This window comes from Equus caballus, chromosome 7, assembly GCF_041296265.1.
Source record: "Equus caballus isolate H_3958 breed thoroughbred chromosome 7, TB-T2T, whole genome shotgun sequence".
In the NCBI taxonomy this organism is placed as follows: Eukaryota; Metazoa; Chordata; class Mammalia; order Perissodactyla; family Equidae; genus Equus; species Equus caballus.
Window position 1 is genome coordinate 23,305,860 of NC_091690.1, and position 16,805 is coordinate 23,322,664.

General features: G+C 39.8%; 1 protein-coding gene across 5 annotated transcripts; it reads left to right on the forward strand.

Moving 5' to 3' along the window:
- Window positions 1-1,060: 1,060 nt before the first annotated feature.
- Window positions 1,061-11,790, forward strand: REXO2 (RNA exonuclease 2). Of its 5 annotated transcripts, XM_070273616.1 has the most exons (8): window positions 1,083-1,367; window positions 2,349-2,432; window positions 5,504-5,581; window positions 6,182-6,293; window positions 7,895-8,003; window positions 9,400-9,453; window positions 10,669-10,765; window positions 11,357-11,790. In XM_070273616.1, the coding sequence occupies exons 1-7, from the start codon at window positions 1,221-1,223 to the stop codon at window positions 10,715-10,717; spliced, it is 633 nt and encodes a 210-aa protein (XP_070129717.1). In that variant the 5' UTR covers window positions 1,083-1,220; the 3' UTR covers window positions 10,718-10,765; window positions 11,357-11,790. The 5 variants fall into 5 exon arrangements, with proteins under 5 accessions (XP_001502237.1, XP_070129717.1, XP_070129716.1 ...); XM_001502187.7 differs by lacking the exon at window positions 10,669-10,765 and having other exon boundaries at window positions 1,061-1,367; XM_070273615.1 differs by lacking the exons at window positions 9,400-9,453; window positions 10,669-10,765.
- Window positions 11,791-16,805: the final 5,015 nt, after the last annotated feature.

Below are 16,805 nucleotides of genomic sequence, written 5' to 3' on the forward strand. Positions count from 1 at the left end.
AATGGAAACTATAGCTGTCACTGGAGAAGATTAAAGATACCTTGATCAAAACCAAGAATGGGCAGAGCAGTTTTCAGTTCATCTTAATTTAATTTGCTGCAAAGATTCGTTGTACAAGATTTAACCTTGAGAACTTGTAAGGGTGGAGTAGGAAGTCATTACAGTAGTCCTCTCCCCAAATGGGATGGTGTGCTATATGGCTTCAGTTACCTATGGTCAACCACCTGAAAATAACACTGTGTCACAATGCCTGCGTCATTCACCTCACTTCATCTCATCACCTAGGCATTATGTCATCTCACATCATCAAAAGAAGGGTGAGTACAGTACAGTAAAATATTTTGAGACCACATTCACATAACTTTCATTACAGTATTTTGTTATAATTATTCTATTTTATTATTGTTAACCTTTTACTGTGCCTAATTTACAAATTAAGCTTTATCATAGTATGTATGTATAGAGAAAAAAGAGTATATATAGGGTTGGGGGACTACTGTACCACTGACACCCAACAGCTGAACTGAAACACAGACCAAGTCCCTCCTTAAGGAATTAGGAATTTTAAGGAAAAACCGTTTGCCAATGAAGGAAAGAAACTTTTACAGAACACCTAATGCATGCTAAGTGATCTCTCAGACAAGGGCTCATTTAAGGATTTCTAAAGGATTTGACGATAGTGAAATTGGCCTTCTCGTCTCAAAAAAAAAAAAAAAAAAAAAAGACAGTCCCGCTGTCTCACGTAAATGGGAAAAATACCCAGTGTGTAGAGTGAAGAGGTAGGTAAGTAAAAAGAGGGGGGGGATAAAAGCAAAAAAGGAAAGAAATATTTGAAAAATATCACAAATAGATAACCAGGATTTTTCTGACCAAACAAAGTAAGAGAGTTCTTTCTCAACTACGCGGTTTGCAACTAATCCAAACTCAGGAAATAACTCTTTGAAACGAATAAACTTAGTTCTGAAAAACAGACGCGTCCAGTAACATCCGAAAACACGTGGCGGGGGTGGGGAAATCGGCCGCACCACCAGGAGAGACTCCAAGTCCCATCATCCCATTCGGCAGCTAAGCTGGGCTGTTCAGGGCAAGTCGGCGCACTGGATGCTGGGACCTGTGGTTTTTGCTCCTGCGCCTCCCCGCGGGTTTGCGACGTTTAGCGACCATCGCGCCTGCGCCAGCGCCGGCTGAGAGGCTGGGGCCGTGGCGGCTCGTGCCGGGTGATGCTAGGCGGCTCCCTGGGCTCCAGGCTGTTGCAAGGTGTGGGCGGGTGTCGTGGGCAGTTCTGGGCGCGGAGTGTCCGCGAAGGTGGCGCAGCCATGGCGGCAGGGGAGAGCATGGCTCAGCGGATGGTCTGGGTGGACCTGGAGGTGAGTGAGGTCGGTGTGGGGTGAGGGGAGACGAGGGAGGTTTCGCGCTTGGGACCGAGCGGCTGAGCCCGTCTGGGGACGGCGGCGGGTATCTGGGTCTCAGGTGTGGCAGGTGAACGCCGCCCGGCTGTGGGCGGCCCGGGGCAAGTCCGGGGCAGGAGTCCTGCGGGTTTTGGGAACTGTGCTGGACTGTGGGGTTTCTTTTCAAAAGTGAGGAGTCATCCATATGGCGCCCTTTCCCACCAGCCCCCCCAACTCCGCCCAGATGTGGACCTGTCTAACGCTCTGGTCCTTCACGTCTTAGTGTCACAGGGGTGGGGGTGGGGTCAGCGGCTGTGCCAGACGCCACTTCCCCAGCCTTACAGGACCCTAGTTGTTAGAGCGAGACTAGACTCCGGAGATGACTCAGCCTTACCCCTCATTCCATAAACGGGAAAACTGAGGCCGAGAGAGAGGATTCAGCTCGTTCAAGGTCATGCTGTTAGTGATCTGAGCTGGGACTAGAACCCAGTTCTGATCCCTTTGGGTTTTCTATGCTCATGCCAAGGACTCCTCTGTCCCTTGAGCCTCAGTTTTCTCATGTATGAAATGGGGATGATAACAGTACTTTCCACACTAGATTGTGATAAAGATCAAGTGGCATGGTTAGTATGAAAACTTTGTGAACTCTGCAAAGATGTAGTGATGTTAGTTATCTTACTCTTCCAAAATTGAATGCTGTCAGCACTCAATTTTGCTTACTTTGCATCTTTCCTAGAGTAGAACCGGTGGTGCCTGACATATAGCAGGCCTTTGGTAAATGTTTATTGAATAAATGACTCATGTTAAGTGTCTTGAGCGCTTGTCCAAGGAGCATTATTGTCTCTTCTATCCTGGTTGTGGGATATAAATTGAATTTGCTTGAGGGAATTCCTGTTAAATAAACTTGGTAAAATAGGCCAGAAAGATGGTTTTGTGTGTGTTATATGTTTTTTATTGCAGATGACAGGATTGGACATTGAGAAGGACCAGATTATTGAGATGGCCTGTTTGATAACTGACTCTGATCTCAACATTTTGGCTGAAGTAGGTGATGCTGTGTAATAGAGCCATGCTGTTCAGAGTGTATTGGAAATCTAAAGACTGTTTTTCCTCTTCATTTAAAAAATGAGAAACCTGAGGTCCACGTAGATTAAGGTCCAAAGTAATGTGCTAGATCATGGTAGGGTTGGTACTGGAACCAAAGTAATCCGTCTCACAGCCTAGTTATTTTTAATAAGCCATGCCAAAAATTACATAACTGCTACCATTTACTCAGAGCTTACTGTGTGCCAGGCACCGTTGTAAGTGCTTTCCAAGTATTCACTCTTAATCCTCACAACAATTATAAGGTAGGTACTGTTATACTTGTTTATATAGGAGGACATTTTGGCTCAGAGACGTTGGGTAATTTGCCCAAGGCCACCTGGCTAGTTATTGGGGCAGACAGGAGTTTAACCCAGGCAGTCTGAGTAAAGTACTCCTAACCAATAAGACAACCGACTATTGTTATACCATGAGGTTTGGTGACTCACGCTAAGGTTGACATCTTTCTATCATAACCTTAACTTTAACTTGACTCCGTATGTCTAGTTTCTGTCTTTTCAACTGCTGTCTGATTCTTCTAGATCTATATTCAGATTTTAGAATTCCTGTTGATGCAGAATCAGAAAATATTCTCTTGTTGTTGACATATTGGGCACGATTAAGGTTTTAGCATGCTGCTTTTAACTGAAACATTAAGCAAAACAAATAAAACACACCTGTTGCCTTTTGGCCACTCATGCAGCACTTCATAAGTGTGTGGCAGCATTTGATTGGTAGAGGGTAAAATCTCTAGCCTTGAATAACTCTGTTGCATAGTGTCAGCAGTATTCAGAGGCAGTGGGAAACTGTAGAATAGGAACACAGTAGGGATGTTTGTGGGAAAGACAGTCTTGTTAAAATAAGTTCCCAGATGGAAGCATTGATGTGTTATTGGCGTTGTATAAATTTCATAAATCTACAGTTAAGACTTCCACTTATTTTCCTGGGTAAGTAAAAGAGGAGAGAGGGCATTTATAGATGAATTGCTACCTTTGTGGAGTACTAGGTATACATCCTGGAGTACCGCCTGACCCATCAACTGGAGGGACAATCATGAGACTTTGTTTTTTTTTTTTTTTTTTTGTGAGGAAGATTTGCCCTGAGCTAACATTTGTTGCCAATCTTCCTTTTTTTTTTTTTTTTTTTTTGCTTGAGGAAGATTAGCTCTGAGCTTACGTCTGTGCCAATCTTCCTCCATTTTGTATGTGGGAGGCCTCCACAGCATGGCTCATGAGTGGAGTAGGTCCCCACCCAGAATCCAAACCCACGAGCCCCAGGCCACTGAAGCGGAGTGTGCAGAACTTTAACTGCTTAGCCACAGGGCCGGCTCCAAGACTTTGGATTTTTCATCGTTAACAGCTAATGTTTTTTTTCAAACTTTATGTAAATAACGTGCTGTGTTTTAGTTTCATTTGTTTTTTCCTGTCACTTGGAATTTACTTGAGATAAGTAGTGAAGAGAAGTGTCTATTTTACCACTCCTACTGACTTTGGCCAAGGAAGACTTATCCCTTTAGACTGTTGAAATAATGTGAAATGCTGATGGTTTAATGGACCAGTTAGTTGATATGGACCCTGGAGGAAATTTGGGTCTGTTTTCACACAGACTATGGCGTTTGTAAACAGACTCAGTCAGATGAGGATAAGGATGTAAGAAGAAAAATGGTCAGTGACTGTTGGCACTTAATTGTCAGTTCTGTGGAAAGTATGTTCTATTCTTGTACATGAGTCTGAGGAGCGTGTTTTTTGCTTGTAGAAGAACAAACATCCTACTCTGAAAATTTTTTCGTAGTTTTGTGTGCCAAACTGGGCTCCAGAGTAAGTTACATAGCCTTATATTGGTACTAGTTTGCTTTTTCCATCATGCTTTGTTAGAATTGTTTTTTACAATATGAGGTTTTTGGTTTTTTAAAAAATATGTTATCAGAGCAAATTTTTTTGCTTCCTCGTGGAGATGGCTTTGACCAGTTTTCTTGTTTTGGTGAAATTCCTTCTTAGTTGTAGGATGTCAGGCATATTTTAGTCAAATTCTAGCCATTTCTCTCAGTGATTGCAAACTATTTTTAGTGCTGTAGTAGTAATAATACCTTGGATTTACAGAGTCCTTTTTTTCCAGAGAGTTCAAAGAAGTTTCACATCTATAATTGCGTTTAGGGATGCTAACATCCCTGTGAGAGAGCCGGGGCAGTTTATTGTCTCTGTCATACGGAAGGAGAAACGAAGCCCAAAGTGACTTGCTTTAGTGCCCCTTGTCAGGCTTCTGTTACTGCTGGGACTCTGTCCGAGGAAACTCACAGCTGAATGCTTTGTTAAATGCTTTGTTAAATGGAGCTGAGAATCTGAGGGCCACTGTTCCCTTTTTTTTTCCAGCTGTCACCAATTACCTTTTAAATTTTTTAATGTAAAAATATTGCTAAAATTAATCAGTATAACTTTATCCAAAATATATGTATAGTAAGCTGTTAGTGTTTTGCCCTGTACTCCTCCTGCCCCATTTTTTTAAACAAGTATAAATGAAATCATATGCATGAATATACTGTTCAGCAGTTTCTTTTTTCACATGGTAATATAGACATTTTCAAAAGGAACTCATAATCAAGGATTGGCAAGCTTTCTCTGGAAAACACCAAATATTAAATATTTCAGGCTTAGAGTGCCACATACCTCTCTGTCACATGTCTGTTTTACACATGAACATTTTACAAATGTGAAAATCATTCTTAGCTTGCTGGCAATAAAAAAAAAAAGCCACAGGCTGGGGCTGCAGTTTGCTGACTCTTGATCGATATTTATGTCCTCTTTTAATAGGCGTTTTAGTTTTCAGGTGTGTGTGTATGTGTGCTTTCGTTCATTCTTTTTTGCCGTGATGAACAATGCTAGGATGAATGCGGACCACTTTGAGTTAACAGACAGCCCTCATGTCTTGCTTTCTCTGGTATATATATGAAATCCTTAAAGCAGCTTAAACTTTACCTCAGAAATGAAGGTTATCCCTTTTGATTCTGGATGACTAATGGCTTTTCCCATCCACAGGGTCCTAACCTGATTATAAAACAGCCAGATGAGTTACTGGACAGCATGTCAGATTGGTGTAAGGAGCATCATGGGAAGGTAACAGTACCAAATAACAGGATTGCTGCTTTGGGGATCAGTAACCAGCTTGTTGCTCCCACCTCTGAATCCTGGACCATTATTGGATGGTAGTTTAAAAAGGGTTAGAGGAAGATTGCTTGGCAAGCCTGGGGAACTGCTTGCTTGTTTCCTTGTCGTCTTTGGGACCTCTCGGGATCATCTTCTCCTGAAAGTCCTTTTTGCCTCTCCTACATTCAGTCTGTCGCCAATGCCTTGTGGATTGTCAAGTATTGCTCAAGGCAGTCTTTTGGATAAGATTAGACATCAGCTTTCAGAGAAGGGGGAATGCTGCTGTCCTGTTAATAGTTGCTTCTTCCCAGACCTTGTATCCTTGGACTTTGGGCACCATCTTTTTGGCTGTATGGAAATCCTATTAACAATCAGGAACATAGCTTATTTGACTTGGATTCTTTAAGAAAAAATCGGTGCAAAGATGGCAGTTTCAATTTGAACCTGAGCTCTATAAATGGTCCATCTGTGGTTATATTTGCCCATTTTAGAAGTGAAGTTTCATTTCTGGATGCCTTTGAAAACTGACTTCATGTGTTTCTGGTGGGGGCTGGGGATTCTCTCTTGCAGTCCGGTCTAACCAAAGCAGTGAAGGAGAGTACAATGACATTGCAGCAGGCAGAGTATGAATTTCTGTCCTTTGTACGACAGCAGACTCCTCCGGGGCTCTGTCCACTTGCAGGTAAAATCAACTCCTATGTGTACCTTGTAGGTAGTCTTCCATTGTAGTGGTTCAAGAGACTGCAGTTCCAGAAAGACCAGCCAGGACTACCCTGTCTTCCACTTACTCTGATTTGGATTATGCATCTTACTTAAAAAAATTTTTTTTTTTTTGGTCAGGAAGATTGGCCGTGAGCTAACATCTGTTGCCGGTCTTCCTCTTTTGCTTGAGGAAGAGTGGCCTTGACCTAACAGCTGTGCCCGCCTTCCTCTATTTTGTATGTGGTATGCTGCCACAGCATAGCTTGATGTGTGGTGCATAGGTCTGCACCTGGGATCTGAACCTGCCAACCCCGGGCCACCTAAGCGGAATGCGCAAACTTAACCACTATGCCACCGGGCTGGCCCCCTATATACATCTTACTTTTATGTTCGGGTCTCCTTGTGTAATTTATACATGAATATTGGGAAACTGCCCTGAAACTAACATGAGATCTGGGATACACAGACTAACTCAATAAACTTTTTTCCCATATTTTTATTATGGAATATTTTCACATGTACAGGAAAGTTGGACATAGTAATTGTTAACTTTGTGCCATGTTTGTTTTACATGTCTGTTTTTGTTGGACATTTGAAAGTAAATCATGGGCATTGTGACGGTTAACTCCTAAATACTTCATCAAGCATTTCCTAAGAATAAGGACTTTTTCTGATGTAACCACAATATCATTGTCACATTTGAGATAACTAAAAATAATTCAATAACATCATCCTATATCTAGTTCATATCTAGTATATGTTAATTGTTTTTGAACCAGGATTCAGTGATGACTCATGCATTTCATTTGGTTATTATATCTCTTTGGTTTCTTAATCTAAAATGTCCACCTGCCTTTTTTTGCCTTGTGACATTGACTTTTTAAAGAAACCAGGCCAATTCTACTAGGATTTTGAAAGGATTGCCATTGTTAGACAGAAGTTAATGTTCTATGAAGGTGTATTTTTATTCGTATATGTAACTTGATGTAGTAACTGACACTTTCCTTAAACATTCATAAAAAGTGTTTTGACAATAAGTAATAGAGCATATATTGTATAAATTTTATTCCCTAACCAATGCGGCGGGTGTCTGTTTTAAAGTTCTCATTTAAAATTTAGTGTTTTTAATGTAAATTACTGTATGAAAACATGAATATGGATATGATTTGTTAAAATTGGAATGTAAATAAAGGTTTATTTGTTTATGTGATTCACTTAAATTTTTAGTGTTAGTGGTGTGGATTTTGTGACACTGGGAGAAAATTTGCACATCTGGTATGATCTGAAAAAGTAACAAGCAGATTTGTGCATTATTTTAAGTATATGGAATAATGGATTTATTCTTTTGTCCATAGAGAGGCCATTTACAAATTTGTTATGAGATAGACTGACTAACTACTCAGAAATCTGCACTTGTAACTTAATCAGATGCACTCAGGCCTGATTGAGAAATTTTGAGATGCTTTTAGGAATTGTTTGAATTAAAAAATCATCTCCATTTCAAATACAGTTTATAAATTTTTATATCCTGTTGTATACTACTAGAAATACACAGATGAGGTATGCTTCGTGTCTTTCTAGGAAATTCAGTTCATGCAGATAAGAAGTTTCTTGACAAATACATGCCCCAGTTCATGAAACATCTTCATTATAGAATAATTGATGTGAGCACTGTCAAAGAACTGTGCAGGTAAGGGCTATCATTAGGATCCATTAAATTGCCTCATTTACCATGTTTTAATTGAGAATTTGTGGAAAGTAATTGAATAGAGCTGTAGAACTGAGGGTGCCAAGTGGGTGTGTAATTTCCTCATCTCATTCTCGCTTGGGTAGGACCTTAATTTATTTGGGACTGGTGAGAATTGGGGGAAACAATGTCAAAAATCTTCCATGTAAATTTCATTGATCCGGAAAATTTACTGAGCACCCATTCTGTGCCATGTATTGGTCTGTGTGCTGGGAAGATACGGATGAAAAGCCGTCCAGTAGCTTAGAATCTACGGCGTTGACAGATGGGTAAAAAACACACCTTAAAAATGTCCTGGGTGATGACTGTAATGGAGACGTGGGTATAGAATATTGAGGGCACAATATTCTATATTGGGGTGCGGGGAATGGGAAATCAGGGAACACTTTACCTAGAAAATAGCTTTTAAGCTGAGATTTGAAGAAGAGTGGAAGTTTTTCAGGTTTTTAAATGAGGAGAGAACAGTGCAGAGAATGGGCAGAGGTATGAAGATACGAGGGAGCAGGAAGATAAAGGCAAAATATGTTCAGGGAATTACAGGTAGTTCATTAATGCTGAAGTGCCAAGCATGAGATTGGAATCCGTGGGGGGTGAGGCCAAATTATGAAGGGCATATGTGCCATGCTAAGGAGGTTAAAGTATATCTTGTAAGGGATGGGTTCCTTTGAAAAGTTTAAGTAGAGGGATGAGTGATGATTAGATCATTCTGATTAGAAGGTGGCAAGAAGAGAAGTAGGGAGATAGGAAAGGAGACTTTTGCATCATCTTGGGGAGAGGAGAATGAGCTAGGGAAATGGCAGTTGGGTGGCACAGAAGGGGCTGGAGATAAACTATTTGGCACAGCATTGAATGCTTGGATCCAGGAGTGAGGAAAAGGAAGAGGTGTAAAGTGACTCCAGTGTTTCTAGTTTGGGCAGTTAGTGGATGATGGAACTGTTCAAAGATGAAAGGGAAAATAAGAGGAAGAGTGGATTTGGTAGATGGAGCGGGGGAGGTGTTGTGGATGGTGAGTATAGTTTTATGTGTGTTGAATTAGAAGTGTCTGATGCATTTTTAGGTGGAGATGTCCAGCAGGCCGTTGGATATCTGTGACAGGAGCTCACAAGAGGGCTGGACTGGAGTGAACAGATTTAGGAATCTTACACATTGATAAGCTTGCACAAAGAGAATATATTGATTGAAGAGAGGAGAGGGTGGAAAATCAAGTCCCAGGCAAGGAGGTGACTTGATAGTCACAACCCAAATGCCTTTTTCAATGTTAATAAGTTACTGGAAGGAGGTAAATATTCAGTGTATTTGAGACAGTTTCCTTTGAGAGTTCCATTTTTGCTGTGTATAGACGCTGGTATCCAGAAGAATATGAATTTGCACCAAAGAAGGCTGCTTCTCACAGGTAAGTTTGGGTCCTTCCAAGTGCTTGGCAATCGGACATATACATAACCCCCAAATTCCTGACTGCTTGAAATAATGGCTCTCCTCCACTCTTTTTTCTTGGGGGAAAAATCAAGGACAACCAGCATAAAGATAACTTACTTTTGCTAAGATTATCAGGAATTGTCAGATTTCTAGCATTCCATTCTGAAATATGTGGGGTCTTACATCTTTATTGCAATTTTAAACATTTTTAGGTAACTTAGTTTGTAGGAATGTGTAACAGTCTAATTTTTCTAGTAACGAGCAGTATTAATTTTCTTCCCAGCAAGGATAGAGACTTGTAGCCATTTAAAATTAGAATTGTATTCTAGTTGTAGAATACAGTTAGCCAAACTTTGACACTTTTTAGTTTTTAGACTGTTTCTTTTCTGCAACCTTAAGCACAAGTACACAGGAATTTAAAGACCTTGTGTATCTAGTGTCCTCTTTTACTTTGTGATTTTGTAGCCTTTCGGGAGGAACTTAAAACTTGATGGGTGATTTAGCCACTGGCTTCTAAGGGCAGCATGTGGTTCATCCATTTCCAGAGCCCCTGCTGTGTGCTAGGCACGTTCTAGGCAAGCAGAGAAAGACAAGTCCCTGCTCCAAAGAGTCTTGCGTGCTGATGTTTTTTTATTGGCCTTCCATGGACCACAGCACAATAATACAGGCGTACAATACCTTCTTGAAACAATTAGGGCTTGATGTGTTTTGGATTTCAGAATATTTCAGGCTTAGGAAGGTAATGGTGTACCTGTAGTGTTTATCATTCTGTCATATGTCTAACAAGGTCTGAGGGTGCACCCCATAATACAACACTGGTATTTCCACAGGGAAACGTGGATATTCACACCAAAGGGCATACCTAATGACTCTAAATAGGCTTACTTCAGGATTGGTCAGGTTTTGCCATATAACAGGTTATAAAAATTTTTTGGGTTTTTAGTATTGTGGATAAGAGATGTGTACCTTGATTCAGCCAGAGGCTGTCTTTTTGACAGTTTCAGGTCTATGGTATATCCAAGACCTGGGAAGAAAGCAACATTGTTGCCTTAACCACAGAAATAACTGTCATAAAACTCTTGCCCTGAAGTCTGTGCAGTTTATTCTCTAGAAGAGGCCCTTGGCCCCTCGTTCAGAGCTTATTGATTTCCTTGCACACTGTTCTAATCATCTTGGTTACCTGATTTCTCAGACTACAACAGATGAGAAACAGCATGTTGGAGGAGAAGAAAGACTGTTAGATGGAGGCAGGCTGCCACTGATTATAGCACAAATCACCACGAGAGGAGGTAGATCCTCTTTTATGGTTAGGTACTGTCTGTAATTGATGTTTACTATGATGGCTGAGTCATGAGTGATGTTCGAGTATGTCAGTATATTTTGTTCAGGGACGTCATTAAGTATTGCTCAGTGTTTCCCAAACTGTGTTCCATGAGCTGTTAATAAGTATTCCACAAATGTGGTCGATTAAGTTTTAGAAATACTGTGTATATAGTGCAGCCTCCTGTTGGGAATTCACAATACACGTCAGTCCATTAAATGCTTTGCGGAGAAGTTTTGAAATGTTTAATCTAGTTTTTCCTAAACTTATTTGACCCTGGAATTCTTTTTTTCTGTGGAACACTTCGCCGTCTTCCAGAACAGTTTGGGAAACTTGAATCTGTTTTATTTTAGAAATTTTTTTTTTTGCTCAAACGTTCTTGAAAAAACAAAGCACTTAAATTCTCTTTACTGAAATGTTTCACTTCTTGGTGATGTCAGATAGTGACATTTACATGTACCTGTTCTTAAGTTATTTATAAAAAGTTATGCTTTGTAAAATGCTTATCAGCTCCTCTGTTTCTGGACGTTTCAATTCAGTATGGTGTGTTTGCTTGTAGGGCTCTTGATGACATTAGTGAAAGCATCAAAGAACTTCAGTTTTACCGAAATAACATCTTCAAGAAAAAAACAGATGAAAAGAAGAGGAAAATTATAGAAAATGGGGAAAATGAGAAGACTGTGAGTTGATGCCAGTTCTCATGCTACCACCACCTAGTTCTCTGGAAGCAACTTCGGTGGTTTTTTTCTTTGGTTCATGCTGATTGCTTGGCAGAGCACCCTCTTTCAGTTAACTTGCATATCCAGATTATTCAAGCAGACAGCTCCTGAAATATTATTTTTCTCCTAACATGCTGTTTTCATTTATGACACAGCAGCTTCTTTGTAAGTACCAGGCCATGTCCATTCCTTGGTACAAATCTGCATTTGATTTTAGACCATTTCTTTTGTTTAAAAAATAATAATAATAAAGCTAGTTCTATTGAAATGCAAACCTCTTCGTACCATCTATTCTTTAGTAGTTTAGTCATTGGAAAAATGATGGCTTTTTCTTTTTTAAGGGGTATGGCTAATGTTTAAATTCTCATAATGCCCTTAGAAATGGATCAAGTTTCTTATGTTAGATAGAAAGTGAACTTGTTCTGTTTGCTTTACAAGTCAAAAATAGAATAACTGGAGATAGACTCAGAGAAGCAAATTTGGGCTCATTGTTAGTTATAGTTGTCGAATTAACATAGCTACTCTTCATTCCATTCAAGAAATTCAGGTAAGCCCTCAGACAGGGATGCTGTGGGTAATAACTAAGGTTTATTGAATAGATATTATGTGCAAGGTAGTCGCTGTCTAGGTTTGTAGAACGTAAATAGCTGGCTACTCTAGGTCTACTGGTCAGTAAGTTTTGAGAAAGGATTTCAGTTTGAGTAATCTTAACTCCTCAGTTTATGTACTTCAGAGCACAGTACTAAGGTGAGTCCTCAGCCACAGGGTGCAGTAGAATCATCTGTTTGTAGAACACGTCTCATTCTGATGAATGCCCCCTTAAGACAAGAAATCAGAATTGGAAAAGGCCCACAGGTACCCTGCCTCTCCCAGAGAACCATTGGACTAGGTCTTCTGTGGTGATCCCAAATTACATTCCTGACATGATTATGGCCATTATGTGAACGTAGCAGTGTGATCCTAATGCGTGAAAGTTACCGATACAGAAGTCACTACAATATAGTTCAGAATTATCTGATAATTTCATTCACTTAGTGTAACTTGTTCCAAATCAGTAAATTAAGGCTAAAATTCACAAGTATAGTAAGTTTGAGTTGATGAAAACATAAGTCCGCTGACTTTGGACCAGTGTTCTTTATACTGTTTGGAATGGTGTGAGCTTTAGCTCATGCACCAATAAAGAGGTTTGGAAGACAGAGTTGTATAGTAAAGAACAGGGCTCTTGAATCAAACTCTGGGTTCAAATCTGAGCTCCATGACATACGGGGTGACTTTGGCAAGTTCACTTTTCTAAGCCTCAGTTTCCTTACCTATAAAATGAGACTGATGGTACCTAACTGAAATATAGAGTTAAGTTAAATACTGCTCACACAGTTCTGAGTTCAGTGCTTGGTGCACAGTGAGCATCCTCATGGCTAACGTGTAGTGATAATGGATTGCTTCAGTCCAGGACCTCTGGGAAAGGGTGCTGTGATCAACGAGCTATGGTGCCTGGAGGCATTATCTTAAATCAGTGTTCTTTTAATGCCTATGACTAACTGTGCTGCCAAGCACTGTTGAAACTTCACTAACGGTGTGACTTTGGCTTAGTGCTTCTAGCTAAAATTGGGCAAGATAGTCTTTGTCTTCACTTGGCTCTTAGGAATGTTATAAATTCTAATGCAAGAATAGATCTGAAAACACTAAGCTTGAGAAACAGGCTCATAGGAAGCACATACTATTTTGCTGTAGGATTTCTCCCTCACAGATGGCCTGCTTATTCATCAGGTTAACTGAGTCCTACCAGTTAGTTTTGTTAAGAATTTTAACTCTTGGTGTTCGTTTTAAATCCTCTGTCACACGAATGGCCAACTTACTGATTTAATCCTTTGTTCTGTATCTTTATGAAGTAGAATTCTCTCCCCTAACGGAGCATGTGTTAATTTTTAGTAAAATAATTGCCAGCCTGTGAGATAAGCAGATCTGGTCTGCTGCAGGTCTGTATGAAGACAGGATGGTTCAGTGATTGGTTCATTATTTATTAGTCTGTTTAAAAATAAATTTAAATTTGTAGTGCTGGTAAGTGATTTCACAGGGGAATCCTGCAGCTATGAAGTGATTTCTGTGAAATGAACTGCGATGCAAATTGGTTTAAATATAACTACAGCCTTAAAAATGATCAGTATGTTTGTTTAGCAGAGCTTGCCATTCCAGTGCTCCTGGGGCTTTTCATTTGCTGCTTCTCCTGTCTGTGCTGTAATTATCCTGCAGACTATGTTCTTGGGATCATCCAGGTAGACTTCCCCTGCCTTAAACTCACGAGGTGAGTCAATCAGTGCTGTGAAGATAGTCTCCACTCAGTACTCCTTGAGCGCTCGTGGTCATCTAGCCATTGTACTGAGCATGTGGGCAAGAAAGACCCTCTCTTTTTCAGTAGCTTAGTCGTAGGAGATGAGACTGGAACGTGAGCCACCTGTTTTTTTTTTCCTTTACAAAACAATATATCTCTTCATTAATAAGCCAGCTGACAAATTCGTAGGGAAATTGGTAGTTTCCTTTGGCAAAACTGGTGTTCTTGTAAGTGTAAGCTTTGAAGAATAGCTAGTCATAATGTTCAAGTGCCATTTTGTCATTAAATAAATTTTGATGTATCGATGGCCTTCTGATAGTGCATGAAAGTCCTAGGTACACTCACATGCCCTGGCATCTTGAAAAATTAATGAGCAGCAGACACAGTGGAGAATTGGTTGTTGTTAGGATAAGCCATATGTGGCAGATTGATGAGGGCAGAAGCTATTATGTTCTATATTTATTGATGAGGCAAAAGCTATTATGGTATGTATCTATTGATATATGCTGTATATCTATTGTGAAAATTAATTGAGTTTTAGTTATTTGAGCAAAGCCTTTAATTGTATGTGGCTCGTGATAAAACCATAGCTGTGGTGGTAATGTAAATGAAGAGTTCCTCCCTAGTTGAGTATTTTCTATTGATTAGGGGAATCTGGAAATTTTCTAAGAGGATAGATCTTAACATAAATCTTCCTAACACACCCACACCACAAAAGGGTAACTATGTAGAGGTGATGGATAGGTTATTTAGCTTGATGGAGACTTTTTTCACAATGTATACGTATATATATATATATAAAATCATTAAGTTGTATACCTTAAAGATGTAATTTCTGTATGTCGAAAATATCTTAATAAAGTTATTAATATAAATATGTTAAAAGGCTGCTAAAAAGAAGGGATTATAAGTCTTCATTCCACTAGAATGCAGGCAGATGTAATAGTTTTCGTAATTGACTTGTCAAGTTGAATGCATAGGACCTGAGATTTAACTTGGTCTTCAGGATAATTTAATCAGTTTAGTTTTGCACCTGGGTTATAATGCCACTGGTATTTTATGATACAGAAAACAAGAGTCTCTCATTAGGAGTAAGCCCTAGAAAATAGGAAGATTGGGGAGTGTGGTGCAAAAATATATTCTTGTGTAAATGAAAACATACCATGAACAGCCCGCGGAACCTTTGGGGAAGCAGGATAAGTTGCATAATTTGGGTTGCACAACAGAGTGAATGTACCTAATGCCACTGAACTCTACACTTAAAAATGGCAAAAATGGTACATTTTATTTTATATATATTTTACCACAAAAAAAGACGCGTAATGTACCACAGCCCATTTTCAGAATGATCTTGTCTGAGGACTCTTGGAAGAGCTGAACTCAGGCTGGTGCTTGTGCCCTTGGGAGGAGGAACTTCCCTTTGTTTCCCAAATTTGGAATAGCAGGAAGTGGACAGTTTCGGGCAGTGCTTTCTGTTATGTCAGCATCGAAGTGGTATAAGGAATTGCTGGTTTTGTTTACAGACAAAGGGAATTTAACAATATCCTTTGGGAGCGTCCAACCTCCTTCTCCCCTCCAAATTTAGCCATAGGCATTGGGGGAAAGATGTTTCTGAATTCTGAGTTAGGTGTACTTTTTGGATAATCTAGTTTAATAAGCCCGTGTAGGCTGGCCTGAAACCCAGTCCTATTTTGTTTCTGTGGAAAAACTTTTCCATTTTGCATTCCATTTCGCCAGCTCACAGTTTACATTGCGCAATGGAGCTCATTGTTCGATTAGAGACTGTGTACAGTGTAATACTTCCACTCATCTCGGTTGTATTCTCTTTGTCCAAATCATTTATTTATTTTTCTTACACACAGTCTCGTCTCTACCATTCTGGGTGTTCTCAGTACCTTGTCACATCCTTCTGCCTTCTTATTCCATCTTTAAAGTCTTTTGTGAAATAGGCTGACATGCTGGCCCACTCATTTCATGTTCCTATTTAACATCTAACAGCAATTTCAGAAGAACCGAAAAGTAGGATAGATGTTAGGGATACTGTGAAGCAAAATCCTAGCCCTCCCTCCCTAAAGTGGGATAGGAGCAAAGCTTGCTCCTGTTCGAACTATTTTTGTTTAAATATAAGCTTCTAGAAATGTGGGGTTGGCATTACATGTTCTAGGGCCAACTTTTACTAGGAAACCTTGTTTCCTCCTCAGACTATCAATATTTGTTTTATACAGCTTTGCATTTTATGGATGGTAAACTTTTTACTTTATTTGGATACTCTAATAGAGATTGCCAACATTTATTTTACCAAAATAAGGATGTTAAAACACCATTTCCTGTCACTATCATTCCATAACAGAGAAGACATTTTAAAACACACAAAAGAAGGATATAATTTCAGAATGAAGAACAGATACTTTGGAATACATTTAGCTTTGTGAAAAAGCCAATCATGTCCTTATTTTTTTCATTGCCTTTTGGATTGATTAAAAAAGCACCAACTTCATCCTGGGCCTCTGTCAGTCCCCAGATGGGAGTTTGGGAATCACTGGTGTGTTTATGCCTGGGACTTAGGTCCAAAACTGTCTCCTGGAGGGGTAGAAAAGAGGGAAGGAAGTTGCATTCTGTACTACCCACATTATACTTTTTTGCAAGTTGTTAAATGAAAGGACCTGGAAGATATCCAGAAGCCTCGTTGCAGTCTAGTTGAGGTAAAATCCTGTGGTGTGTTAATGATCAGAGCGTCAAAGGAAGATGCCTTGTCCCTGGGTCTCACTCCACTGCTAAGCTTGTACGGTCTTTCCAAGGGATTCTAGGAATGCTGTGAATTCCTTGGTTGTTGGAAACTTTATTTTTGCCATTTTGACGTTCTGCAATTGTTTTTGTGTGCAGTCAATGTTCAAACATTGGCTTTCTGAGGATGGGCAGGGAGAGGAGACAAGTGTGAGTTTTAAAGTTATTTTAGAGTT